This window comes from Halyomorpha halys, unplaced genomic scaffold (assembly GCF_000696795.3).
Source record: "Halyomorpha halys isolate HHAL.00 unplaced genomic scaffold, Hhal_1.1 Scaffold1523.1, whole genome shotgun sequence".
Classification (NCBI taxonomy): domain Eukaryota; kingdom Metazoa; phylum Arthropoda; class Insecta; order Hemiptera; family Pentatomidae; genus Halyomorpha; species Halyomorpha halys.
The window spans coordinates 28,420-55,165 of record NW_027112045.1 but is presented as its reverse complement, the minus strand read 5'-3'; the positions used below and the strand labels follow the sequence as shown (position 1 = coordinate 55,165).

Sequence of the window (26,746 nt, the reverse complement as noted above, 5' to 3'; positions counted from 1 at the left end):
TGTAACTAAATTAAATACTAATAAAACTATAAAACTAAAGACTAACAATACTATTTACAATGTAATTATATTATGGCGTTAACACTAACAATATACTAAACAAAGGGTTTGATTATCTATAAAACTATGACTTGCGTCCACTCCATCCCTAACATGCCTTTGGAGCCCGCTCTTCTTTGGCTACATTGGGCCTGACAGCTCAATCACTCAATTATACCTCTTCTTTGCAGATAGGTTATCTCCCATCTGTAGTTCCTTACCTGTTGTTGAAGTTTTGAATTCCTTTTGACATTGCTTAGGTTGTTATTAGCAATGGAAGAAGCTGGTAAGGAAATCCTTTCTAGAATTTTCTATTTTGTAATATCCGCCTTTAGTTGGAACATTATACATTCAAACTTTTTGAACTATTGCAGTGTTTTACTTTCAACTACAGTGTTATCCATTCAAAGTTTTTGTACTATTTAGTTAGTGAGAATTTCAGATGATCCCAATACATATACAGTGATAAAAAAGTATTCTTACACCATTTATTTTCGTAAAAAATTATTAAAATTTTTAATGTGCAACTCTCTTTAAAAAATAATTGTTTTAATGAAAAAAACAAAAAACATACAAGATATTAATTAAAAATGTAATTATTATTTTATTTAAAACAAGCACGTATTTTTGGGTCAAAAAAAGTATTCATACAAGTCAAAACAATCCCAGGACTGGTTGTGGATTATTAGCTTCAAAGGATAACTGATAACTCTCACTAATAGAAATACATCAAGGCAGTTAAGACTTTGCAGCTCCCAAAATGGGTCCTAAAACATGTGAGTTGAGTTTCGTCATTAAAGATAGAATTGTTTCCTTATTCCAACATGATTTCAGTTTTAGAGAAATTGCTAAACGCGTTAAATGGAGTCATTCCACTGTACAATATATAATAAAGAAGTTTAAATTTGGATATACTAACAATATGAAACGCTCAGGGCGGCTTAAAATGATAACTACTAGGGAAGCCAGAGATATTGTACAAGTTGCTGTAAAATATCCAAAAATTAGTGCCAGGAAATTAGCAGAACATTTAGAAACAACATCTGGCAAATCAGTTACATCCCAAAATGTAAGAAGTGTGCTTCATGAGGGAGGCTACAAAAGATCACTCAGGAAGAAGAAATTTATTACTGAGAAAAACCATCTCAAGAGGTTGAATTTCGCTTAAGAAAACGCTAACATGCCTTTGGAATTTTGGAAAAATATTTTGTTCTCAGATGAGAGCATTAAAATAAAAGTTGAAAAATTAGGAATTGAACAAACTTATTTATTTCAACAAGATAACGATCCCAAACACACTGCAAGAAAAACAAGTGAATGGTTATTGTACAATGCCCGTAGAGTGTTCCCTACACCTCCTCAGTCCCCTGATCTGAACCAAATAGAGAATTTTTGAGCTTTATTGAAAAAAAAAAGTTCGATCTTTTAAATGTTCAAAGAGATAAAAACTAATAGTTAAGTTGAAGACAGTGTGGAACGAAATTGGAAAGGAGGTGACTCAAAATCTTGTGGAGTCGATGCCTAGAAGGTGTCATGCTATAGTAAATGCCAAGGGACTTCACATAAAATATTAAGTTACATACATATGTATTAATTATTTACAATTTTTTTATAATATTGAAATAATATTTAATTGTACGAATACATTTTTGGCCCAAGAAAAACATGTTTTTTTTTTAATGTAATAATTATATTTGTAATTTATGTCTTGTTTCTTTCATGTAAATATTTATTTTTCAAATAGAGTTGCACAATAAAAAATGTAATAGTGTTTGACTGAAAAATAAAGTTAATTAAACTAAAAAATAAATGCTGTACAAATACTTTTTTTGATCTCTGTGTTTATTTGATATAACAAAAAAATTTATTTTTCCTACCTTTTCCTTTTATAATCAATACTCGTCTATACACTAAATAAAAATATTTTATTTTAATTTTTTCCATTTAACAATTTCATTTTATTTCATTTACTTGACAAATTTATTCTCCCTAATTCACTCTCTCAGACTCTCAGAGTATAAAAACCCTAACTGTAAAGGATGATTTACCTAAAATTTTTGGTTTGTTTTTTCATATTTTTTGTTGGATAATTTCTGCTGTACTCATCAGTGACAACAGTACTGATTACTCTTCCATATAACCATTGAATTTTTTTTTTAAAATTATTTTTCTTATGCCAAAGGAGGCATTTCTGCCATTTTATTTCGTACAGCCCAGTATACTTTAGCTTTATTCACATAACTCCTGTCTGAAATTAAGTCTGACGTTGCCATGCATGTAACTATGTGATTAGTGGTCATCTCACCATCTCCACACAGGACACAGTCTGAAGACTGTCACTCCTATCCACTTCAGGCGGTGCCGCAGATAGTGATGCCCAGTGGCCAACCTGAAGCATGTCACTGCCACTGCTCTTGGTTGAGTCAATGGAACCATTGGTCTAGCAATGCCGCCTAGTTCTTGCCCCCCACATTCTCTTCTACTCCTTTCCTCTGTAATTTCAGTGATAGCGCTTCGGGCCATTTGGCTAGCCCCTGACCATGCAAGTCGATCCGCCTCCTTTTTCCCATGTATACCGTGATTTTATACCCATGTATAATGGGCTGAAATTCATTGCATCACCAATACTTTAAATATTTCTCTTTTATTATGGGAACTGAATTGTTGGGAACTAAATAAAACATCCTAATAATTTGATTCACTTACTATTACGAATAAAGAAATTTGATTATGTAAAATGTGTGTCTTAATTGATTTTATTTTTTTTATTACTTCCTTATGAATATCAAATAATTTATATCTATTAACACCCTGTGTTATAAAATATTTTATGTTACATCATCTTTCTTTTACTTAAAACAAAATGTCTTAAATAATTATTCTTTTAAAATTTTTTGAGGTAATCACTTTCATTTTTTGAATGAATTATTTATTCATGATATTGTACAACGTTTCGGGACCACTGTCCCATATTCATGCACTATAAAAACCTCATGATTTCCCACATCAAAAAATGAAAGTGATTAACCTCAAAACATTTTTAAAGAATTGACTCACCAGACTTCCTAGAGAGATAATCCAGATTAAATAATTATAATATCTTCCGATTTTATTGTAACATTGACAACTTAACTAAGTTGACATTTTCTTCTTTAATTTTTTAAGTTTGTAAGATGAATTTTTTTTTATTGTTTTATTTGAAATGTTTTTTGTATTTCTGTAGCTGGACCTATCTTTGTGAAAGTAGAAGGAGGAATGCTTATCCCAGATGAAGGTGAGACACATTTAATGTACTATGACCCTGTTTCATAATGAAAGCTAATTGTATTAGTCTATAAATACAAGTACACAAACTATAAAGTACAAGCCCTAATACATTTTGTTTCACATAGGGATGACTATCAGTGATATTACATGATTTTAAAAGTAAAAAATTATTTGAGAGAATTGTATAAGTTAGTGAAATTACACCATTTACAAACTACAAGATTAATATGTATAGGAAGATGGTCAGGGTTGCAGTCAAAGGAGAAACAAAAATAGTTTACAACTATTTATTTTCCGACTTTTCGCCCCATTTTGTAGGGCTTCATCAAGGCTAAAAAGATACAAAATGATACAATGATAATAATAAAATACAATGATAAGAATAAAAATAAGTAGCAATAGCAAGAGTAAAAATTTTTATATAAAAATACGTAAAATATACAGTTAAAAAATACAGGAGATGTACATAAAACAAAAACAATACGGGGAAGGAAAAAAAAAAAAATATGAGATTAAATAAACGTCACGAAAAAATAATAATTATACATAAATAAGTAAAAATAAAGATATAAAATGATAATAAATTAACAAAGAAAAAGTCAATACAACCTACCTGTTCAGAACAAATGGGTGAACAGTAGGCAACAATGAAGCGGAAGCATGGAGGAGTGGGGAGCTGGTTCCTCCCACCACCCGTTCAACGGTTTTATTTCAATTTAAAATACGTCGCGTATACAGGAAGTAGTGATAAAGATATGACGAAAAATGCCATTGTTACTTATTTTTATTCTTATCATTGTATCTTATCTTTATATTTTATTATTATCATTGTATCATTTTGTATCTTTTTAGCCCTGTTGAAGGCCTACAAAGTGGGGCGAAACGTCTGAAAATAAATAGTTGTAAACTATTTTTGTTTCTCCTTTGACCGCGACCCTGACCATCTTCCTATACATCAAATTTTACGGTTAACTATATATACATATATACAAGATTAATAGTATTAATCTGTACTTTATTATGAAACAGGGCTGTAGCTGTTCAAAAAACAGCAGTCGACATTTTATCTCATTTATTTTTATTTCTAAAAGCTTTTATTCTCTTAACCTATACCTCATTGTTAATCAAACCTTCCTTCCATTCTTTTTCACTTTTATGTGTCTTCTTAATGCAGTGTTGTTAAGATATGTACTAATTTATCTCTATAAATTCAGCTACGATTAGGAAAAATTAATAAGTTGTTATAATTTTTTTCCATCTCAACACTTAATTGAGTTTAAATTTTCTTACCAAATCCCTTGATTATGAAATGAAAGTTTTATTTAACTTTCTTATAAATATTTTTTGTTATCTATATATATGTATATATAGTTTACCGTAAAAATTTAAATATAAGAAGATGGTCAGGGTTGCGGTCAAAAAAAGAACAAATATAATAATCCTTTGACTGGAAGAATCTTAAGGTATTAACTTGATTTAGTGAATGACAACAATTTCTTCCTTATTACAATATAATAATTTATTTCATATTACACAGCAACGTTTCGGGAGATTTCCCCCATCTTCAGGCTGCTGATAACAAAAAACTTATATTTAACATATAATTATTCTCCTATTAGTCTTATTAGCTAATATCTTATAATATTATTGTCATTAATGAGTAAACATTTTTTCAATAGTCCTACATAGCAGGAGAACAATTACCTTTCTGAAGAAAGGTACATCAAGTTTCTGAAGAAAGGTAATTGTTCTCCTGCTATGTAGGACTATTGAAAAATTTTTTACTCATTAATGACAATAATATTATAAGATATTAGCTAATAAGACTAATAGGAGAATAATTATATGTTAAATATAAGTTTTTTGTTATCAGCAGCCTGAAGATAGGGGAAACCTCCCGAAGCGTTGCTGTGTAATATGAAATAAATTATTATATTGTAATAAGGAAGAAATTGTTGTCATTCACTAAATCAAGTTAAGAACAAATAGTTTATAACTATTTTAATGTCCGACATTTCGCCCCACTTTGTAGGGCTTCATCAGGGCTGTTCAAGGCGAAAGGTTGAACAGCATCATATTATATATATTTGTTAGATAGTTGACCGTAAAAATTTAAATGTAAGAAGATGGTCAGGGTTGCGATCAAAAAAAGAACAAATAGTTTAAAACCATATTAATGTCCGACGTTTCGCCCCCCTTTGTAGGGCTTCACCTGGTCTGTTCAACCTTTAGCTGTCCATCCGTTTGCTTTGAACAGCCCTACAAAGTGGGGCGAAACGTCGTGCATTAAAATACTTGTAAACTATTTGTTATTTTTTTTTACTGCAACCCTGACCATCTTCTTATATTTTAATTGTTTGTTATCTCATTACAGTAGAGCTGTGATTGTAAATGGTTTGGATTAATTTAAATTTTTAATAACCATTTCAAATATTTATCAACAAAAGATTTTTTTTTTACTGTGAATAATATGCAAAATGAAAGAAAATAGTTTTCGTTGATTGAAAGATTTATCTTAGCAATTGTTGGCTGGTTTTGGGATTACATCTTTCTCTCAAGATCTGAATTGCTAAATTGTTTTCTTACATATTTGTCTATTCCTATATTTTTCCTATTAGTATTTGATTTTTTTTTTTTTTTTTTAGTACATCAAGTTTAATGCGAAGTTTAATTTTTTTTTGTATTTCTGTAGCTGGGCCTACTTTTGTAAAAGTGGAAGGAGGAACGCTTATCCCAGGCGAAGGTGAGACACAGTTACTGTACTAACCTTTACGTTCAAAATATAGCAATTGGCATTTTATTTCTAAATCTTTTATCCTCTTTTCCTATATCTCTTTGTTATTCAAACCTTCTGAACATTATCACTTTTATGCATTTTCTTGATACAGTGTTGTTTAGATATGTTCTGAATTATCTCTATAAATTCAGTTATGATAAGAAAAAATTAATATGTTGTTATAATTTTTTTCCATCTCATCACTTAGTTGAGTTTACATTTTCTAACTAAATCTCCTGATTGTGTAATGAGCAGTTTCTGTTATGTTCTTGTCATAAATATGTTTATATCCCTTTAGATGAGCTTGTCCATATGAAAGAAGAAGAAGAAGAAGAGGAAGAGGAAATGCTCGCTACAGATAATGGTGAGACACATTTACTCAACTAACCTTTAAGTGATCAGGCTAGTGTCGGAAAATATCAACTTACATTTTCTCTGTGATATATTTACTCACATTTCCTTGTCAATCAAAAGTTTCTTCCATTCTCTTACACTTTACTGAGTTTTGTTATTGCTAATTTCGTTTTCCTTTTTTTTTTAGTTTTTTATTAGGTTATTTGACACTTTAATTACTAATAGTACAAGAGCCGGGAAGAAAAAAGGCAGTTTATCATCCCAATTTTTGATTACTTTAATGAAAACTATGTGTCGGATTTAAGTAATCCAATTTTTGCCGTTGCTTTTTTGAATTTATATAAAGTCGGGGTCGGGGGTCTCATTTCCTGATGGCCCCCCCTTGCTGCGAACACCGGAAGGCCCCGAAGACGCCGCGACTGCAATGCCGCCCCAGCCTATGCAGTATGCAAGCTAGGACCTGGCCTACCCCTACCATCACGGCACGGTACAGAACACGCTGGCCAGCCACGGAGGAACAAAGACATCTCTTCAGACGCGAACTTCCAACAGCCCTCAGATAAGCCAATAGAATATATGAGACCCCAATCCTCTATTGTTACACTATTATAGATAAATAATTCTGAACTAACTCACATTAATCATTATTGCCCCTATAGGGAACTAACTAATTGAATAAAACAAAAATATATGCATGTTGTTATGAGTAGAAAGTGTCTCACAATCTTCAGCCTCCCTTTTCCACACATTTAATTATAATCGCAAAATTACACTCGGGACACCTGCAGTTTAGCACGAGCAGGTCCCGATGTAAACACTATGTATAATTGATAGTCAAAATTGATGAGTCTGCCAAGTATGGGTTGGGGGAATAAAAAATGACGGCTGTTTCAAAACCTTAATTTTTCATTTGGAGCTCTATATCTTAAAAACTATCAACGACTCTGGAAAACCTAAGAGCACATTATTTAAAGAAGAGTATATTTTCTGAAATATTAGTCCTAATAGAGCTATTTTCGTCCAATAGTTCTCGAGATATAGCTTTTTAAAAAGCAACATTTCTTAAAAATCTACTGAATGATTAGTTAATTTATTTTGAGAAATCTATATCTCAGGAACTATGTGATGTACACATGTCTATTAATACTAAAATTAAAGCTATTTTAATGGACTATAAAGAAGTTTATGACCTTTATCTTTGTAGGTTTAGTAGTTTTCATGATATTTGCTAAAATAAATTGATTTATAGTTGTCCGGACAATAAGTTTGATTTATGAAAAACTTTATTTCAGAAAGCATTGGACGTATAGATGTCTGTCTGCACTCAAATTAAAGCTAGTTAAATTTACTATAAAATAGTTAATAATGTTTATCTTTGTAGGAGTAGTAGTTTTTATGATATTTGACAAAATAAACTCACAAAATGTTAATTTCTATTTTTTCATATAAAATGTTGGATTTAAAAAAAAAATATCTCAATTCCAATGAGACGCTCATATGTCTGCCAACCCTCAAAATAAAGGAAATTTAACTTACTATAAAGTAGTTTACTTTACACTTATCTTCGTTGGGATAGTACTTTTTATTATATTCACTTATGAATATAAATTTGGCGAATGAAAATTTGTCTGAACAACTATAAATCAATTTATTTTAGCAATAATAATCATGAATAATATAACTCCTACAAAAATAAACATCATAAACTACTTTATAGTACATTTAACTAGTTTTAATTTGAATGCTAATAGACATCTGTAACTCAAATGGTTTTTGAGATATAGATTTTTCAAAATAAATTCACTAACTACTGATCTTTTAGTATGTTCCATACATTTTTATGAAATTAGCTTTTTAAAAAGCTATATCTTGAGAACTATTGAACATAAATAGCTTTAAATTATGCTCTCTTAGATTTTCTATTCTTGTTGCTAGTTGTAAAGATATAGAGCTCCAAATAAAAAATTAAATTTTTAACATAAAAATTTAAATTAAATTTTTGACGTTTTGAAACAGCCACTATTTTTATTCCCCCTACCTATACTTGGCAGACTCATCAATTTTGACTAGTAATTATACATAGTTTTCAATTAAGTAATCAAAAATTGGGGTAAAATAACTGCCTTTTTTTCTCCTCTTGGGCTCTTGTACTATAAATGCAATAATTGCGAATTACTTCTATTAAGCGTTTATAATTAATAGTATTTAATTTTTATGAAATGTCAGACCTCAGCAACTTAAAAATTTACAATATAATATAATAGTGTTATATTATGAACATTTAAAATAATTTATTGCCATTACTTCAATATATTCCCAATTTTACCCATGTTGGAGCATGATATTTCAAGCAAACCCACTGATCTATTCTTAACAGCGCAAAGTAAGTTAAAATCAATTCTGTTTTATATATTTACTCATCTATTTAACTGTTCATTAAAGCCTGAACATTTTGTTACAGATCACATGCTTGATATGAACCAAGAGGAAGGAGAACAAATGCATTATGGTAAATTGATTTTTACATTTTATTACGTTCTAATTGATATCTAGATATTCAGTCATTATAAAAGAAAATGAATTTGTAGTGATATTTTTTTTCTGTTATATCGCTTAACTAACTTGACATATCTTCTTTAATTTTTTAAGCTTTTAATGTGAATTTTGTTTTTTAAATGTTTTTCGTATTCCTGTAGCTGGACCTACCTTTGTGAAAGTAGAAGAAGGAACCCTTATCCCAGATGAAGGTGAGACACTTTTACTGTACTAACCTTTATGTGTCTAGGCTGGTGTTTAAAAAACAATAGTTGACATTTTATTTTTATTTCCGAATCTTTTATCCTCTTTACATATATCTCTTTATTATTCAAACCTTTTTAACATTATCACTTTTATGCTCTTTCATGATACAGTGTTGTTTAGGTATGTTCTAATTGACCTCTATAAATTCAATTGTAGTAAGGAAAAATCAATATATTGCAATAACTAATTTTTTCATCAAATCAATTAAATGAGCTTACATTTTCTTACCAAATCCCCTGATTATATGCAGTTTCTTTTAAGTTTCTCGTTATAAATATTTTTCATATCCATTCAGATGGGCTTGTCCATGTGAAAGAAGAAAAAGAAGAAGAGGAAGTGCTCGCTCCAGAAGATGGTGAGACACATTTACTCTGTTAACCCGCTAGTGAGCAGGCTTGTGCCAGAAAACATAATTTACATTTTCTCTCTGAGATATTTATTCATATCTCTTTGAGACATTTATTTTTATCTCTTTGAGAATCAAAACTTTCATCTATTCACTTACACTTCCCTGTGTTTTATCGTTGCTATTTTGTTTTTTCCAGAATATTTGATACTTTAGTTACTAAATGCTATAATAGTGAAAAAGCATCAAACTAATTATTTCCTTCATTAATAAAATTACTATTACTTCTATTATATCTTCATAATAATTACTATTCAATTTTTATGAAATGTCTGACCTCGACAACTTATAAATTTACAATTACGAACTATATATACATATTACGAACACTTAAAATAATCTATTGCCATCACTTGAGTCTATTCCCAATTTTACCCATGTCGGTCCATGATATCTCAAGCAAATGCACAGATCTTTTCTTAACATAATAATAATGAAGGCCTAACGAGCCCGAAGGTTCGATGCCGATACCACTAAATGCTCTCTACATACATCCTTCCAGTGATGCCCCTCCAAACCCAATTCTACTAAATCAGTTTTAATGCAATCCTCCCATTTACATTTCAGTCTATCCTTCGGACGTTTACCTGTCGGTTCAGTGCTTATTAACATTTTAGGAATCCACTCGTTACTAAGCCCTACAACCTTACATGCCCATCTCATACACCGCAATGCTATAACTTGAATTATATTCACCGGGTGTAGGTCCCTTAATTCAGTGTTGTGTAGTCTTACAAATTCTCCCGTTAATTCATCCCTTTTTGGTCCGAATATTTTACGTAATACTTTATTTTCGAAAACATTAAGGCGTTGTTCATTCCTGAGTGTAAGAGGCCATGTCTTGCATCCATAAAGAACAGTGAGAAGAATAATATTTTCGTAAATTCTAATTTTTAAGTTTTTCGATAGAAGACACATGCTAAGCAGTTTCGAAATTAAAAAATAACAAGCATTTCCCACCTTCAACCTAACTTCTATTTTCTCATCAATTTTGTTTTTTCTAGTTACCTCCCTTGGGCTTATTACCAGTGATGAAGAGATTAAATGCGAATTTTATGATAAATTAGAGGGATTTTACGATAAATTACTGCGAAGCTGTATGAAAATAATATTAGGAGATGCAAACGCAAAGATTAGAAGTGAAGAAGTATATTATCCAACGATCTTTTCTTAATATGCACAAACATTTTTTAAATCAATTCTATTTTATTTAATTCTACTGTACCAGCGAACAGCAGTTAATTTAGTATCTGAGCTTCATTTATATTCAGAGAAACAAGTAATCTTGGCTACTCAAATTTTTGGTAGTAATTCCTGGTTTATTATTTATTATTTTCATACAACTGTAACCAATTTTTGTTTCATATATTTTTCATCCATTGAACTGTTAATATTCTATCATTTAAGTCAGAACTTTTTGTTGCAGGTCACATGCTTGATATGAATCAAGAGGAAGGACCACAATTTTTTTATGGTGAATTGATTTTTATATTAAATTCTAATTCTAATTGTTATATAGAAATTCAGTCATGATAAAAGAAAACTAATTTGTAGTAATATTTTTTTTCCTTCTCATCATTTAATTAAGTTGATATTTTCTTATTTAATATAAAGTTTAATTTTATTTTTTTTTGTATTCCTGTAGCTGAACCTACCTTTGTGAAAGTAGAAGGAGGAACGTATATCCCAGATGATGGTGAGACACATTTACTGTACAAACCTTTTTGTGACCAAGCTGGTGTTCAAAAAGCAGCAGTTGATATTTTATCTCATTTATTCTTATTTTTATAATCTTTTATTCCCTTTATCTATATATCTTTGTTATTCAAACTTTCCTTCCATTCTCTTTTACTTTTATCCTTTAATAAAAGATTATCATTTTTTTTTCAATACTAAATACTATACAAAATGAAAGAAAATAGTTTTCATTGATAAAAAGATTTATCTTGAGTGGCTTCCATAGCTCAGTGGGTGGACTTCCATAGTCTTGTCATTCTGAGACCTATTGGCGGTGCAAGTTCGAGTCCGACCTGGGGCGTTGTCTTTTTTCATCCCACAAAATGAAAAACTTTGACCCCCAACCATGGTTAAAATAATAGGAATACAAATAAATGAATTTATAGATGAAAAATTCCAATGCCATTAAAATATAAAAGAAAAAAGAAAGATTTATCTTAACAATTGTTGGCTGGTTTTGAGATTATATCTATCTCTCCAGATCTGAATTGCTAAATTGTTTTCTTAGGTATTTGTCTTTCTCTTTTATTTTTCTTATTGATATTCTATTATTTTTCTAGTAAAACATCAATTAAGTAGTAAGATTAATTTTAAAATTTAAAGATCATTAAGTTCAAATTGGAAATTATTTTAATACGGGTATAAGGATGTAAGAATATTAGTTCTGAAAGCTTATAAGAATTAAAGAATGTTGGATTATGGTTTATAGATATTTTTATATTTTGTCCAGTCCGCAGGACAAAATGGATGAAATGGACTGAATTATGTACCTTTGTAGATGACAGGCGACTACGAGCACTGTTGATAGCGGATCTGAGAAACACTGTGCTGTAACTTTTCTTATAATTTCTGTTTAAATTGTTTGGTGTTTACTTGTTTTGTAGTTTTTATGATTTTTTTTTTTAAGTTATTATTTATGGTCTCTTAAGTTGTTTTTTTTTTCCTTCATGAAAGTGTATATTTTTTTTATAATATTGGTATTGTAAGGAGACAGGTATGTGATTGTCTGCAAGTTCCTTCTTTGTCTGAAATTTTTTAACACTCTTCTAAAATGAAGTTGCATTTTTGATGTTATGGAGTTCGTTTGATATTATTTTTTAGTGGTGAGCTTTAGCATAGGTGAAGATTTACTTGTAAACCTTTTTCTCAACATCATAGGAACTAACTTATTAAACTTTTTCTTAATTTATTTTTCAGTAATGGACTTTTTACTGAAAAATAAAATCAAGACTCTGGTAGTAGGGTCAACAATATAACTAATATTATTAAATTGAAAAAAAATAAAATTTTATAATAAAAGAAACTTAATATTGATTATTTAAAATGAAACAAACAAAATTAGTGATTCTTCTTCAATAAAACAGTTTCATGACTGAGAAAAAAATTAATAATGTATCTGTTGGAGAAAAAATGTTTATCTGACTTGGTGTTTCCACATAAGTAATAGTAATACTAAGTACTTTTAGGAGAATGAATTTATCTTCACCGTTTAGAATTTACATCGTATATGTCTGTCATATTTTCAACATCGCAACCCTGGAATGTTTGAAAGCTCGGCAAATTGTGAAGAATGTATATGATATAAAAATTAGTTTGGTTGAAAACACTGGGACATTCCCAACGAATCCATCTGTAACCTCCTAGGTTTTGCTGGCTCATTTGTTTTCACTTGGTTAGCAACCAATTGTTGGGATTCGTGAACATCTTCATCTGTTTCCTCTCAACCCTGGTCAATTTCGTAAAACCTTGGTGAGTAGGTTAAAACCTAATGATAGAACTAACTTACGAGTCATTAGGAGTTAGAATTATTATTTCAATGCCAGAACTTAATCAGCCATCACACTACAAACCATGAGTTCTTTAGTTGAAAATCATCACAACCCTGCAGTCTTGTGTTTACCGCAATTCAGGGCTGTGAGACATACGATAGGGTTATGAGGAATGCCAACTCCACATTTGTTCTTATGCAGACTCAAAGTGATGTTCATGTGTAGGTATGTTTTTTCTAAATTTCCACTTATTATGGAGGCCAATAAAATATAAATAAAATTCTTATTATGATTAATGGAATTATCAAAAACAAACTTACTGAATTAGATTTTGAGTCGAATTATTTTCAGCTTTGTTAAAGTGTAAAGGTTTTGATAGTTTAGAACTTTTCGGAAAACAATTTTATTTTCATTATTTACTATATTTGAAGTAAATTCAAAGCATAATTTATTATATTCGTCTTTTTTTTTTTTGTTTAACTGGAATAAAATAGGTAGTTTGAGGTATGCACAGTAACAAGAAAAGAACAAAAAAAAACTCTGGTCATTGAATTCGATTTAAGTTTAGTACTTAAATTTTTGTAAATAGTACTGTAAACATCATGTTTAATAATTAAGTTGTAAATAGTATTTACTTTGTATTAGTATTTCATTTAATTAATTACATTTATTTTTATTCTTTTTGTTACAATTTTTGTTTATTTGAAAATAAACATTATATTTGTATTGTAATAATTAAGAAGGAGAAACTGGTGCTAAGGGTTTTTAAACAGTTACCTTAGCAATAGGTCGACGATCTACATTTTAAAATCAGTTGTTGTTAATTATTCTTCATTTAGTATAATTCATCACCACCAGTTCTGTCTGCATAGGTTATGTGTTTGTTTGGACATTTTTATTAATAGTGACGGTTATTATTTGTTAACAGACCCTGTTTGTGTATTAGTTTGACCTGTGGTTTAAATACATTTTGATTATTAATTTTAATCATTATAACAACCAAACCCTGTCTGTCCTCATTAAGTGTCAAGGTGGCCATTTTGGTCTTTGCACATCTTGACTGTTGATTGTAATAAATATATAATACAGTTCACTGTGTTTATGAGTACATTTGTAGTAATTAATTTAACTAAGGGTTTTAATACTGAATGCATTAAAGAGCCAGTTTTTTTTGTTCTTTAATGTTTTCCTTCAAAAAGACTAAGTCAATTTGAGGTAACTTAAATAAGTACATACATTCACATTCAAAACAGAACTATCTTTATTGTTATTATTATATAATACTCATCTAGATTGGGTTTTCCTTATTTTTTTTCAACAGGGGTATGCAGTATGGCTCCAAAAAAGAGCCGAGATCAGCAGTTAAAGGAGAAGAGGGAGAAGGAAAAACTAAGGATGGAAAAAATCCGGAATGACCCTGTTTTATGGAAAATCCAGCAGGAAAAACAACATTTGAAGAATAAGAAAAAATTGGAAAAAAAACAAGTAAAATTAGTAAAAGATATGACAAATAGTGAACACAGACTCCAGAAAAAAGAATGGAGGGAGCGTTGGAAGAAGTCTTACAACAACAGGAAGACTTTGAAACTGTCCAACAATCTAAGTAACTTGACAGTTGCTAATAGCTCACCACAGACAAATGTACTTGATACGTCTTAGTGATCTGACTGATTTGGATCTAATCTTGCTCCATGACAAATGTTCTTGAAGACATTAGCTAAGAAGCAGAGGAAAATCGGAGTAAACAATTGCAGAGGCTGATAATCATACAAAGCCAAAAATGAGAGACTTCAAAGAGATATCTGTAAATTCAAGAACAGAGACCTACGTATAACCAAAATCGACCCCAACTCTCTTAGAAAAAGAGTAAATAATATTTTGAAAGCAGGCAAAACTGGTGTAGCTAGAAAACCTTTCAGAAAGTATTTCCCATGGCTACGAAACCAGCTGTTATTCAAGTAAGCGTCTGATCTGTAAATTACGGAATCCAAACAATGCCAATCTAAAAAAGTCTATACTTTTGACAGAAGCTGAGGGTATAACGTCCCACTTTTTTTCTAGAGATATTGCTCTCTGCAACAATAAAGAAGTGAGAGGTTTACATCAAACAGTAAAGGCTGACATATAGTTGTTCTATGATTGGGACGATGTGTCTTGGACATGCCCTAGAAAAAAAGATTACGTCACCTTAGAAGTAAAAAAAAAAGTAGAAGAGGAACCTACTTGACACTTTGAAAAACAACTATGAACAGTTTTGTAAGTGGTTACAAGGTTGGGTACTCAACCTTTTGTAAACTCAAACGCTTATATGCCTTGCATTCAGCAGTGGTGATTGATAAGAAGAGTCCAAAAGCTCTTGCTGCCTACTTGTGCTATGATCCAAACAGTGTACTCTGCCTTCAAAGTCTCTGTTCTTCACGTACCACCTCTTCTGGTCCTGTTCTTAAATTATAAAGACAAACCCTTTTTACTTGAAAAATGGGTCACAAGTAATAGAAACTGGCAAATAAAGGTAAGAAGAGAATAATACATACACTCGAAAAGACAATATCCGTCACACTAATGGCGGTCATTGTCATGTTTGAAATGGAAATGAAGAGATACATGGTGCATGAAGGGATCATACTCCATCAATTCTGAGAAGTAGATTCCTTAAATAGAACATTGAAAAAAACGTAGGCACTGTGATTTCAGCGAAAATTTCTGCATGATGATGATAAAAGAAGTTCAATATTTTAATTTCAGGGGAAGTAGAGGGCAGATATTGTTACACATGGTTCAGGTGTACTATAGAAAGTACTGTTATTCAGATCTTATTACAAAATCCATTTGTATATTATCCAAATCCATGGACTACTCCCGCTGTTAGGGTGTATCTAGCTCCTGTCTGTCGAGAAGCTGCAGTAACATTGAAGCAGTCCACTTTCTCTCAGATTCTCTTACTAATAGGAATAAGATGCTATTTTATATGTTTGCTCATGCTCTAAAAGCAGCCCTGCCTGATACAAAACATGCTGTATGGAATTATCTGGACAAGGCAAAGGAGGACCAGACACGATTGAGGGTACATTAATCTGAACAGCAGGTATGCATGATGACGTAGCAACCTTTGAAGCTTTTGTAACAACTCTTCAGGTGAAGACGAGCAATATAAAACTATTCGTTGTTAAAGAAGAAGAAATTTTATCAGTAGCCTCAATATTGCCACCAAAGATAAGTCCTTTAAAGGGTACAATGAAGGTGTTTGGTCAGTTAAGGAACCAAACATTTTTAAAATGAATACACCATAAATTTCAAAAAATTTACTTTGGACATGTAATCAGTTTAAAAGACAGTGAGTTATTGCAGAAATGGATGAACCAATCATAGATGAAATTCTCAAGGTAACCACTTCCATAGATGCCTTGCCAACCAAATTTCAAGTGGCTGCTGCTTCCCAGTCTACTTTCAAATCTAATGTTTCTCCATTGACTTCCAAAGCCCTTAAAGGAACTGACCTGGCACCATTATACTGGCAAAGTTTAATTCACAAACCTCGCAATTCAACATGCGATTCACTGGACATATCAGAAATGAATTCATTTTGCTAGAAAATGACGTTTGTATAATAGAGAAAAATACATCATACTTCTTCCTAAACCCAAAATCAAAATTAATAACAGACAAATCATACATTTATTCCCTTTTTCCAGTTGAGATCATACAAAAACGAAGATGACCTCATGGATAATTATATTCATCTAATCTTTGAACTTCCACTTCGCGGTTCTACTGGGCTCCGGATCCTATCATCATATTTTCTCATATTTCTGGTTTGTAATCAATTGTTTGCTGTACATCATTTGTAATAAGGATTTATATGTCTTTGGGATATATTGAATGTGAGGTTTTATTTGAATTCTTCTTGAATTTGTAATATGTAGTTGAAATATGTAGAATATGATTTATATTTGAGTTTTTCCTGAATTTGACTTATCTCAGTTTTACTGTAAAATTTGCCGTTATAGTTATGAAGTCAGTTGGCTTTTTAAAACTTTATGACTTTTTATCATACAGTTTGGTGATTTTTGAGATATTAAGACTATCAGTATATTAAGATTTAGATTCTCAGCCATGGAGCCACTTCTGGAATCACAATTTTTTAAAAATTGATTTACCGTATTAACTAGTAATTTCTATGATTGCCTTTTTTAAAAATAGATCACTCAAAAGGTAAGAAACATGCTATCTGAAAAAATATAAGAAAAAAAATCAATGAAAAGTTTTGATTTTTTTTTAATGCTAGAAAATGTAGAGAAATAACTAACCACATATATATTACAGCTTTTCATTTTTATTTTTATTCTAACAGCACAGGGTATTTTTTTATTTTTATGCAGAAGTAATTTGTTTTATAATTTTTTATTAATATATCTTTTCATTTATAATAATAATCATTAGTCCATAATAATCCAGTAAATGGAATAAATATTCAGAAACAAAAAGACAGAGGAACAAAGAAAAATAATACAATAACAAAATTCAAACAGAAAATAAATCACTGAGAAGGTAATATGTTGAAATCACAGATAAAATAAAAAGACAAAAGGAACACATAAAGCAATGATAATACAAGAGTTTTTAAATTGCCATACATACTTGGTATTAGTGAGAAAAATTAAAAAATAAAAAACATTACAGGAATATAACCACAATAACAATAAAAGAAAAGTTTACATAATAATAAATAAAAATCTACAATATCCATCATCCAATATGAAAGCCAAGATAATTTGGAATCGATATTGCTGATGAGGAAGATTCCATTCTCATTAACCACTTCTCTTCATTTAAATAGTTATATTCTTTAGGCAGGTTGAGCTCGTCATCAAATATTCAATTGTGCTAAAACGTATAATGAGTCGAGGCCTATTCCAAACAGAGCTGCCATTCTTCTTCATTTTGTGCTGCTCTCCAATTTCTTATACTCATAATTTTCTGAGTTTCCGCTGCCTCACTATCCACTTAATGGATGTGAAGTCTTCTAACTATTCTACGCCCAAAATTGTTTCCACATTAAGGATTTTGGGACTTTATCATTCTAGCACATTTCATTGTAAAGCATTAACTTGAAATATTTATATGTGGTCTCACATTTTAGAGAATTTATTCTTTTTTTCCCTCCAGCTCCAGGGTGCTAAGCGTGGAGTTCATCTTCCAATCCACCTAACCTACTTGTCTCTGTTCCCTCTCATCTGTAGCATGGTGCATCCTCTCACTGGCCCCAATGTGGTAAGGGAACATGAAGGTGTTTGCCTTCCTATTTAGCAAGAGAATTACTAGCCATAATATGTCAAAAAGATATTATTTTCATTTTCATTGTATTTTGGCCCTCAAATTAAAAAAAAAAATGAAGCAGCAAACTATGATATTCTCAATTAGCATGGTTGTTGATATTGTTCCCTCATCACCTCATATATCCCATAACTGGTTTTAAGAAATTCGCAGTATAAGTCTAACTTTACCCATGACCTTTCATGTTTTAATACTATTAAATACGGATCAAACTCAAAATATTTTTGAACAAATAAATTTATAAATTAATTTTTTTTTTAAACTATTATTTTTTAATATATAATTTATTGTTTTAGCTGGAGAGGATCCCTTTGGTAAGATTGAAGAAACTGGTGAGAAACGTCATCAATGTCCTTACTGTGATTATAAATCTGCTAGAAGTGATACTTTAAAGTCACATATAATGCATCATCATACTGGTGAAAAACCTCATCAATGTCCTCACTGTGATTATAAAGATGTCAGAAGTGGTAATTTAGAAAAACATATAATGAGGGTTCATACTGGTGAGAAGCCTAATCAATGTCCTCACTGTGATTACAAAACTGTTACAAGTCATGAATTAAAATTACATATAATGTACCATCATACTGATGAGAAACCACATCAATGTCCTCACTGTGATTACAAAGCTGTAAGAAGTGATAAATTAAAATTACATATAATGCACCACCATACTAAGGAGAAACCTCATAAATGCCCTCATTGTGATTATAAAGCTATAAGAAGTGACAAATTAAAATTACATATAATGTACCATCATACTAAGGAGAAACCTCATCAGTGTCCTCACTGTGATTATAAAAGTGTCAGAAGTGATAGTTTAAAAAAACATAAAATGCGCTGTCATTAAGTTTACATAAAAGTTTGAGAATTTTGATCATCTGAGCGTCTGCTTACAAGACTGCTGTTTGCAATTTCAAAAAACTTTATTGATCAGTTCCCAAGTTTGCAATGGATTTTTAAGTTTTAACCAAATTACTTTTATTCTTTAAAGACCTGCTATTCAATAATCTTGGGTTAAAATTTCAGTGTATATCCATTGTTAAAATTGGAATTTAATGCTTAATTATTAAATTGATATTTCTTATTTTTCGTAGTTATTTGTTTTCTATTTTACTAAAATTACTGGCCTTATTCAGTAAATCAACTGCCCTATGGTTATTTTTTCTTGTTAACTCAAAAGCTTTTCCTGATTTGAACAGGCCTGATCAATGGTGAAAAACTCCTGGTCTCGGTGCCTCTCTTAGGCATTTTCAGTCAGCCGGGTAATGGGCAACAGCCCAGCAACTTCCTCCAGGTCATCCTTATAAACCAATCTCAGTCTGCACCTCGTCATTATGCAAGATTCATAAATCAACTGGATTGAAATCTGTGTATTCAGGTCAAACTATCCGTGCACGTTTACTTTGACAAACTCAATTTATTGTAAACTACTTGCATAAATAATGCTATTTAAATTATTGATCTAAGTATTATTCATATCTTTTTATACTTTTTTATTGTAAATCTGTATAATCTATAATCTGTTACTTTAAATCATAGCGATTCTTGCTAGACATGTGCTTTTACCTTACAGTGAGGACAGTGGATGACATGAAAATTCACACCTGTAAGTCATGAGATAATTTTATTTCTTACAGTTTTCTAGCCTGAACTTGGGTAGGTTACTAAGGTTTATATCACAGCCTGAACCTAGATTATGTTTAATTTTATAATTTTAAATTAAAACCTTATAAATTGAAATTCTTGACGGATTGGTATTAAGTGTATAAATTCATTTGTTTGTCATTTTATTTTTCAACTTGTAACTGCTTTAATGCATGAGAATGAGAGCTTGAAAACGAGAGAGAGAAAACCGGATATGCAGACTTTCATTGGTGCTTCAGGCAGAGTTCAAAACCTATAAAATGGTTAGTCCTGAATTTTTTGATTATGCATGCTTAAAATTAAAGTCTTATTTTGTGAATTTATGTAAATAAATGATAAATCATGTTTTTGTTTTTTTTTGTCCTCTGCTTAGTTTTCTGCTCGAGAGTGTTCTGCTGCACTTTACAATTCTAGCACTTACTGGTTTTCACCAGGGAAGTGCGGCGTAGTAGTAGCAGAGGACACGTCAGCAAGAGAATTTCACAGTGACTTCAGAAGAGGACTCCATGATTTCATGCTTGAAAATGAAGAATGGTTTTTAAGAGTTGTAAGAAGTCATCAATTAAAAATGCATAAAATTAATTCATATGTAATTCTTCAGTGAAGCAAATGATTTCATTATTCTTGTAGTTGTTAGCTAGCTTTGGATATAATTTGATAATGACAGACTTTTAATAGAAAAGTATATATCGTATAAATTAAAACTTCACTTTAACACCTTGACTGCCATCGAATTATGTATAAACCGATCCTAGATGTCACTGTCTTTTTTTTTTTACATTTTTATATTCATTTTAGCTTTTTTTTTAAAGAAAAAAATCTGATATAAGTCAATTAATAGAAATTCAAACTTTTTGTAGTGCTGTAAATGTTTCCTGGTACAGGACTAGTAAAAAATGCCTGATTAATTCTTCTTTGCTGTCACTGTACCATACAAAGCTCTTGAAAATGTTCAGTTTTAAATGAGTACTATAAATTATAAAAATTTGAATTAATTTTAAAATTTAATTGAAATTTTTTTTACTTTTAAAATTATATTATATATTATCTTTTCAAATTTTTGAGGCTTTATTAAAATCAATTGGTATCCACACTGTCTCAACACTTTATTTTTTCATCAACAGTCCAATGTTTCAGCCAATTCGGCCATCTTCAAGGACAATCTTGAATATAAATTTACTCCTCACATCAATTATTTAAAAACTTATTGCAGGCTTTTCTGCCCAGGTCATTAATAACAGTCAAATGGCCTGTTGATGAAATAATAAAGAGTATTGAGACTTAACGTGGATATCAATTGATTTATTTAAATTTAAATAATAATTATAATCAATATATTTTTTTGCTTGGGAAAAGTGAAATCAATACATTTATAATTAGTTATAACCAGATAAACAGGGTAAAAACTACATATAATTACTAAGAATCATAATTTAGTTATAAGAAATCATTATATAGAAACATATTTTGCAATTATATACAATGTATTATACTAAACAAATAAATAATAAAAAATAATTCAAAGAAAAATTCATTTTATACAACTAGAATGAATTATACAGTTATACACAAATCAATAAATAAAAAATGATTTATCCAATTTTTGTTCAAAATTACAGAACAATTAGATATGAAGATAAATATATGTAAAATAAAAATAAAAAACTTGCCCACCAGCAAGAGTATCAGTGATACTATATGTTGATATATTATAACTTTCTAGATGGAACAACTGATTTTAATTTCCTTTATTGTTTTGTTGTTGTTGTTGATTGTTGCTTAAAGGCGTAAAACCCTCTGGTCATCAACGCCTATGGCATGATAAAAGTAAAAAAAAATTTAAAAAACATAAAAAAAAAAATCAAAATCAAAGAGGAGTTATAATTTATAAAGAAGGCGATGTGCTTTTAAAAATTCAAACACTCGTGTAATTTTAGCTTCCTCATCTGCGAGAGCTTCGGATAAATTTGGGGTCAGTCCTATCCTGTTTATTGTTGGTAAATAGTGAGTACGTTCTTCAAAAATATGTCTAATCTTAAGAATGGACTGACACTATTTGCACGTTGGAGGTGGCAGTTTTCTGATCAGGTGAGAGTGCGTGAGGAGAGTATGACCTATTCTCAAGCGGGCCAGAGCAACCTCCTCCCTGCGGCTGTTGCGGTAGGATGTCGACCATGGTTTTACCGATCGTTTTATTTCTTTTAATTTACTCGGAGAGCTTTCATCCCACTTGGTCTGCCATTTTTCTAATATTTGTAATTTAAGGGGTGTACTGAGTTCTGATGTTTATTGTTTTGTTTTATACCTGTTACTCAAATAAATTGGTTCACAAATTTATTTATAAACCCTTTTCTTAGTTATGTGCAGCTCAAGTAAACAATTATTGATAATCTAATCAATAGCAATTAACATTAAATATATTATTGTAACTAAAAATACAACTTAATTCACTTAACAATCAAGCTTACTATTTTGATTAATCTATAAAAAAAAATTAAAAAGGTTTATTGAATAAAATATCAGACTCTAAATAGTGATTCAATTGTTTAAAAAAAAAAAATCAGCACAATGCTTGGTTGCTTTTATTACAACTGAAATAATTAAATTTGAATGCATTATGTTTAATTATAGAACTTTCTGTAAGAAAATAAACTGTCTTTTGAGAGTCAGAGTGGGTTGTAAGTTTTATCAAATTGTCCCTGATAATTTTGAATTTTTTTTGTTTTATTGATTACTTGTGGGAGTGGTCAGCTCATCGGTAAGGCAATAGATTACTAACTCCAAGGACCCGGGTTCAAATTCGGCTGTCGTCATCCATCAGGACCTCAATGTTCCATTTGTTGCCGATTTGGCCAGAACCAGATACCAATCCTTCCATGATTAACTTCCCAAATGCACTTGTTCCTAACCTAGCTTCTCCTTCAATACCTGATTATCCCCTAAGGATTCTGAAAAGAAGATAGCCCCAAGATCTTCTTCTCTAGTAGCATAATTAGAGTTTTATCAATGGGTTGATTCTCCACATGTTTGTATCATATCATTTTATATCAAATAGGAAATTCACTAGTTGTATATAGTTGTAAATTACAATAAGTAATAAATTATAAAAAAAAAAGGGATGAGGATTATGAAAAAGCAAACAACTGGACTTAATTTCGTTATAAAATAAAATTAACATGTAAGTTAGATATAAATTCAACTTTTTATTTCCATTTATAGGTAAGCCAAAAGAAAAATAATGTGTTTAGGATTGTCTCATAACCTGCTCATTATGAGCATTTAAATAAACACCTCACTTATAACACTCCATAGTAATATTGGTGGAGAGGAAAAGGATCCTGCATTAAAAATTAAATGTATTATATATCCAACTGACACTTTAAAAGTCGTTGGAATTACATGCACCATCCAGTTTTTTTGTAAATAAATCCATCGGGAAATTTTAATAATGTTTTTAGGATTGTTAATAGTTTTATCTCATTTTTTATAGCCTTAAGTAGATGATTTTCATCAAGCTATACTTGCTTATGAATTCTGTAAACTTTCGATCTTTGGCAGGAGAAATTAAATCACCAAAGTAGGGATATGATATATGGAGATGGTCTGGGGTGTGGTAAGAAAAGATACAGAAATAAACAAAGCTTATTTATTAGTGCTTATTATTTCTAATTTTTATTTTGTTTATTTGTGTATCTTTGATGACCTCATATCAGTGGTCAGCTATTAACAACTCATAAGTAATCTAATTACATATAAAAACTAATTCATGAAAAATGTTAAAATAATTTAACGGCAGTCAAAAACAAAACAGCCCAACACCAACACAAAACAGCCCTGAGGAAGCCCTGCAACGTGGGGCGAAAGGTTGGCTCAATAAAATAGTATCATTATCTACTATTTGAGTTTTTTTTACCGCACCCGGACCATATTCCATTCATTAAAATAATTTAATTTGAAAAATAAACCGTTTTCGGGAATAGCCCTATCTTATACTTCTATTTCTCCTAAGGGACGGGATTAAATTTCATAGTCTTTAAACCTATTTAAGGATTATTAGTGATGTTCATAAAAAATAATGAAATTTGGTATATGTGGAGAAGATGGTCTGGGGGTGCGGTCAGAAAATAAACAAAAAAATATTTATTCATGCCTACGTTTTGACCTGAATTTCAGGCCTTCAGCAGAGATCTGGCTAATCTATTTACGTAGATCTCAACAGAATCTCTGCCAAAGCTCCCTAATGAAGACCTGAAATTCAGGTATTTCGTGAGTAGTCGCTGCGGATATTTAAGTATATTCAACCCTAAGTAAGTGTGAATGTTCCCATGCTGAAAGCTATTATATTCTATACGTGCAAACATAATGACAGTTTATTAATTTGTTTTTAGTAAAGTTTCTAGTTTCTTTCAAATGCGAAACTAATCCACTAAAATATTTAAAGAATACGCAATAGCATCCCATCTGTTAGAATAAATAGGAGTAGAAGATAGGATTATTTCCGTTATCGTTTCTTTTTTTAATTATTTTATTTTTAAACTCTTCATATTAAGGGGTACTATTTTAAACGATTTATGACATAATGAGGTGTAAATAGTTGACCGTAGATTAATAAGTGGAGAAGATGGCCGGGGAGTGCGATCAGGGGGGGGAAAAAAATTATTTATTCTTGCCGACCTTTCAATAATCGTTGATATGAAATAAATAATTTCCTTTCTATTAATCAAGATTTAAACCTTATTCAAATAATACCCCAATTAAATGTAAAATAAACGTTGAATTCCCTAAATAGATATAATTCTACTTTGTTCTTACACGATTGGCAGGCTAAAAGGACACAGAGCTTTGAGGGCACCAATCCTTTGACAAACAACAGGTTTATATGAAGAGGATTCGCTCTTAATGAAGCGGTCATAATCTGAAACTACAAAGGTTACATCCTACCCCTTTATAGCCACTGCACAAAGCCTAAAAGTTAACAAGTTGCAACAGAATAATACACATTACCAATTGGCACTGGTAACAGTGCGGTACAATCTGTTTGTAAACAGTTCTCTGAGTCCTTTGTGGATCGGTAATACAAAGCATGGTGTTAGGATAGAAACCCGAAACTACTGGTTCGAAGTAAGTGAATTTAAGAACATCGTAATCATGTTAATATTAGTATGTTTATGTTTAAGAAAGTATTTAAAAAAACAAAACAAATAAAATACTCTTATCTCTCTAAGAAACATTGAATAAAAAAAAATCAAGATAAATCACAACTAAAGGATGAGAGAGGAGAACAAGAAAAACAACAAAGAACTTTCTCGCATGCGAATTCGTAACTTCATTTCTAACCAACTCCAACACCATTCCGCTCAATCCCCTAATTTCTCACCCGTATTTTTTTCAAGTTCAATCGTACACCCGCTCTTTTCTCAAATCAAACTACCATCTTATAGTCACCAGATCTGACAAAGGAAATTCGACCGTCGTCATGGACTATTTAGGTAGCCTTAAATTAGGGCTATTTAGGTCTATGGGGTCTCCCATAGAAAAAAAGAATAGATAAAAATAAAATAAAATATAGAAAATAAATATATACCGTATATAAAAGAAGAGAAAGAAATAAAAAAAGAAAAAATATATAGAAGAAAATAAAACAGTTGAGACTTAGCTGGCTGGATGATAGCAGAGCTAGTACTAGGAATTCTTCTTTCCTCTAATTCCAAACACTAACTCTCTGTTAAAATCTAATCTAGTACTTATTAAAAACCTTCTCGAAACAAAACAGATCAGCCGTCACACTTACTACAGATTCATATAGTATAAGTCCTTAGTCCCTCGCTTACACGGCCTACCCTAATACATAAACCTGGAAACCCCCTCCATCTTATCATTTCTAATATCAATGCCCCCTCTTCTAATCTTAGTAAATTTCTTTTACCATCCCTCCAAATTCTTAAGCATGATAATCCATACGACATCCAAAATTCTGTTGAACTCAGAAACCTTTCACATATGATCTATCTAAATCTCAGCCAACTTTATTTTACTGTGGGCAGATCGAGGAGCTGATGTAGTTCTGGAGGCTTCTTCCTCATTCACGATCTAGTTCGGACTCTTCCGCAGCATGTTGTCCTGGAAAGCCTGAATCTTGAAGAGATGGTCCTGTTTTCAAGGAACGATGTGATGACACCATAGAGTTTCTGCGGACATTCGAGGTGTATGAGCTTATGGCACAGAGTCGAATTCCTTTGTACAATCTATGGAGATCATGGCCTTAGCATGGTTCCTATTGAAGCTTCAGTTTACTTCATTCTGGAGTCTCATGAGATGGTGTTCCGTGCTCAAGTGGACTGAAAACCTATCTGCTCATAAGGGATATCGGAGTATTCATCACAAAATTTTCGAAGATAATTCAAGATGATTAAAATGGGTTTAGTGAATGACACAAATTCTTCCTTATTAAAATACAATAGTTTATTTCATATCATGAGTATCGTTTTGTTAGATTTCCCCCATCTTCAGGCTGCTAAAAAACAAATTCAACAAAACCATAAACATGTGCTTACAACAACACTAATATATCATATACACTCAAAGAACTATTTACAAATTATTTACTTGATA

General features: G+C 30.7%; 1 protein-coding gene across 10 annotated transcripts; it reads left to right on the top strand.

The window, feature by feature from the left end:
• Nucleotides 1-232: 232 nt before the first annotated feature.
• LOC136796385 (zinc finger autosomal protein-like) lies at nt 233-22,471 on the top strand. Of its 10 annotated transcripts, XM_067049981.1 has the most exons (12): nt 233-325; nt 3,263-3,313; nt 5,999-6,049; nt 6,381-6,446; nt 8,898-8,945; nt 9,133-9,183; nt 9,534-9,593; nt 11,071-11,118; nt 11,290-11,340; nt 14,472-16,962; nt 18,317-18,421; nt 18,781-18,909. In XM_067049981.1, exons 1-10 carry the CDS (start codon nt 313-315, stop codon nt 14,807-14,809), a joined length of 777 nt encoding a protein of 258 aa, XP_066906082.1. In that variant the 5' UTR covers nt 233-312; the 3' UTR covers nt 14,810-16,962; nt 18,317-18,421; nt 18,781-18,909. The 10 variants fall into 10 exon arrangements, with proteins under 10 accessions (XP_066906082.1, XP_066906077.1, XP_066906085.1 ...); XM_067049976.1 differs by lacking the exons at nt 14,472-16,962; nt 18,317-18,421 and adding an exon at nt 20,508-22,471 and having other exon boundaries at nt 18,781-20,397; XM_067049984.1 differs by lacking the exon at nt 14,472-16,962.
• The last annotated feature ends 4,275 nt before the right edge of the window (nt 22,472-26,746 follow it).